General features: G+C 31.1%; 1 protein-coding gene across 1 annotated transcript; it reads right to left on the reverse strand.

Moving 5' to 3' along the window:
- Nucleotides 1-1,002: 1,002 nt before the first annotated feature.
- On the reverse strand, nt 1,003-2,941 carry LOC120070343 (PTI1-like tyrosine-protein kinase At3g15890). The gene is made up of 4 exons (XM_039022276.1): nt 2,886-2,941; nt 2,621-2,765; nt 2,249-2,511; nt 1,003-1,657 (listed from the first exon to the last, which is right to left on the reverse strand). Exons 1-4 carry the CDS (start codon nt 2,939-2,941, stop codon nt 1,003-1,005), a joined length of 1,119 nt encoding a protein of 372 aa, XP_038878204.1.
- Between the last annotated feature and the right edge of the window lie 493 nt (nt 2,942-3,434).

Raw genomic sequence — 3,434 nt, forward strand, 5'->3', positions numbered from 1 at the left:
AAACTTCGAACTATTCTATTTTGGTTTCTAAATTTTAAAAACGTCTATACTAATCCCTAAATTTATGAAGGGTGTTTATTTTGGTCACTACTATTAAAATTTTGTTAACTCTTAAACAAAATAATGAGATGACTTGTATTTTGATTGATTAGGCTGCCAAATAAGTTAGTCACGTTAAAAATTATAGGGTTTTAATTTTGAATTAAGTGCTAAAGTGATTTTCTATAAAAGGACTCAAAAGTTATTTTGTATACAAGATTTTAGTCGTTCAGTATTTTGACACATTGGTTATTAGTATTTTACGTCACCTTCATTTTGCTCAACACATGCTAGATGCAATTTCATTAAAGAGTTAATAAAATTTGAATAGTAAAGACGAAAATAAATACATTTTAAAAGTTTAGGGACTAAAATAATCATTTTTTAAAATTTATAAACCAAAATAAAACAAGATTGGACCAAAATAAAATTTAAACCTATATTATCTTTTAGTCCATTGTTCATTTGAATTGGCCTATTAATTGATCAAATCCAAATGAAACGACCTACGTTGCAACAAAAATATTTAGGTGCATCCTGGACATCATCTATTTTTGTGCATTTTATCAAATTGTCTATTTATAACTTGTCATGTGGTAAATTTTGTCTTTTTACTTTTCTGAATATTTTTAACTTTTTTTATGTCAATGGTGAGAAAGGATGTACAAAAATAGATGATGTCTGAAATATACCCAAATATTATCCATGTTACCGTGATGGAAACGTGGACATAATTCAAGGGAAAAAAAAGAAATAATTAAATGGAGATGATGGGTGCATGAAAAAAAAAAAATCAAATTTGTCTACTTCTTCCTTGTCTTTTCCCACTTCCATTTATTAATTTACATAGATTATATTAAATATATAAATACAAAATATTCTTCAAAAGGGCAAAGAATCGCAAACCCCAAGCCTGAAAAATTTACCAAATTAAGTAATTAAAAATACTAATCTTAATTATTTTCACCTCCATATCCCACCATCATCAAATTGCTGTTTCTCAAGCTCCTCATAATCTGTATGATACTTCTGATAATTTTCTTGACCTTCATCTTGATCTTGAACTTGATCTTGATCTTGATCTTGATCTTGATGTTGATCTTGATCCTGAAGATCTTTCTTTGTTCTCAAGTCATCCTTAAGCCAAGTAACGACTTGTTTCATACTAGGGCGAGTCTCAGCATTAGCATCAGTGCATTTCAAGGCAATGGTGACAATAGATTTCAAGTCATGAACATCAAAATTTTGGTTCAATCGTGGATCAGCAATGTGATCAAAATCCTCGGTTTGAGCATATGGAGTGGCCCATTGAACAATATCTCGTTTTGTGCCATTTGGAAGCTTTTCTAAGGGCTTTCGACCACTAACAATTTCCAACAATAAAATTCCAAAGCTGTACACGTCACAACTTTCTGCAACCTTTCCCCACATTGCATATTCAGGAGCTAAATATCCTAAAGTCCCTTTAACTCTTGTGGTTAAATGAGAAACTCCATCTGGTATTAGCTTTGCGAACCCAAAATCAGCAACTTTTGCTTCGAAATCTGAGTCCAATAGAACATTACTTGCCTTTATATCTCTGTGTATTATGTGAGGTCTTGCCTCGTGATGTAAGTACCTTCACCACAACAACACAAATTTTTATTCAATAACACATTATATATAATTCTTTTCTATTTTTCTTTATGAGTAATCTTTAGGTACATCCCAGAATACATCTATCTCTATACATTATATTCTCATCATACATACAAAAAATAATTAAAATATTTAAAGAAAGATGTAAGAAGAATTTGGCACATAATAACCTACATTTGATAATCTTGTAAGCTGTATAAAGATGGATGTAGTCTAAGATGCACCAATATATTTTTCTTTCTAATTTCTTCTCATCTTGTCTAATAAAACAAATTACAAAAAAGCGCAATAGGTTGCACTCATCTCCATGCATCTCCTTCAATCACAAATAGAGAAAACTCTAAAAAAGTATATCTTCTTTTAAAAAAATAGATTTTGCCACGTGGGTCCATGATAATTTGTGATTGGACATTGGTTAGTCAAGTATTTATCATTAAAACAATGCTTTTAGTTCATATAAAATGGATCTTACTCAAAAAGTTAGAAATACATTTTTTTTTAGTGATTTTAAATTTAACCAAAGTGATTTTAACCATTAATCCATCAATCTTGAGTCGAAAAATTTACTCACGATAAACCTTTGGCTGCTCCAATGGCGATGCTTACTCTTCGTTGCCAATCTAAAAGACATTGATCAGCTAATTGACCATGTAAATGGGAAAGCAAGCTATGATTTGGCATGTAATCGTATACAATAAGTCTTTCTTCTCCACCGGCATAAAATCCTCTCAAACCCAAAAGATTTTCATGTCTAACCCTAGCAAGAATCTCCACTTCAACTGCAAACTCCATCTCTGCCTTTGCAGTCATGGCCTTCAGTCTTTTCACTGCTATCTGCAAAATAATAACATCTTCATCAAATCAACTCAACTATTGATCGGGCGATCTGATACTAACCGATGAGTTTACGATAAATTTAATCAGAGAAATGATAGCGAATTACGTCGACGCCTTTACTCGTTCGACCCCAATAAACACTTCCAAATCCTCCTTCACCAATTTTGTTATCTTTGTTGAAGTTATTTGTGGCTTGAAGAAGCTCCTTGAGAGTATAGATTTCCCATGGATAATCTACGTTGTCTGTCATACTGACAATAAAAAGGTAATTAAGATTTTGATTCTCAAACACATCAAATAATACGAAAATCTTGCTTTGATTATATCAAAAAAATCAATTTCATCTTGAAAGGTTTCAATAAAGCATATACCTTTTCTGTGATTTATTGTGGTGACCGCCAATGCAACTGAAGCAATTCCAAACCATTTTCAGGAGAAAGCAAGAACAGAAAATGCAAGAAACTAGGCTGGCAGGGAAGATGGGTTTTCTAAATAAAGAATAAGGTTTCTTCTATCTCAAATTAAAACATATAATTTTCTGAGATTGCAAAGCAAAAAGGAAGAGTCTTTTATGTGCAAGACAAAAGGGGAGAGCCTTGGAAGTCAAGGGAAAGTTGTTAATTCACACATATTTAATTATTTTTTAAGTTAGTTAATTTCTATTGTTATGTAATTTAGTGTTTGTTTATTAGCTTTTGTCGAGCTGTAATTATCATTGGAAATGTCAAAATATGTAGCCCTTTTTTTTTAAAAAAATGGTATTAGAAAAGAATATTTTGGACATCATTCTGCTTCATAATACAAAATAATTAGGAATAAATCAACGGTACATAAGTGGTGATGTAGTCCATTATTTAATGTGGGGAGTGACGTAATTGTTGCATTTTGATTAATGGAAATTCCTAATGTCTTCACAAATT

This window comes from Benincasa hispida, chromosome 1, assembly GCF_009727055.1.
Source record: "Benincasa hispida cultivar B227 chromosome 1, ASM972705v1, whole genome shotgun sequence".
Lineage (NCBI taxonomy): Eukaryota > Viridiplantae > Streptophyta > Magnoliopsida > Cucurbitales > Cucurbitaceae > Benincasa > Benincasa hispida.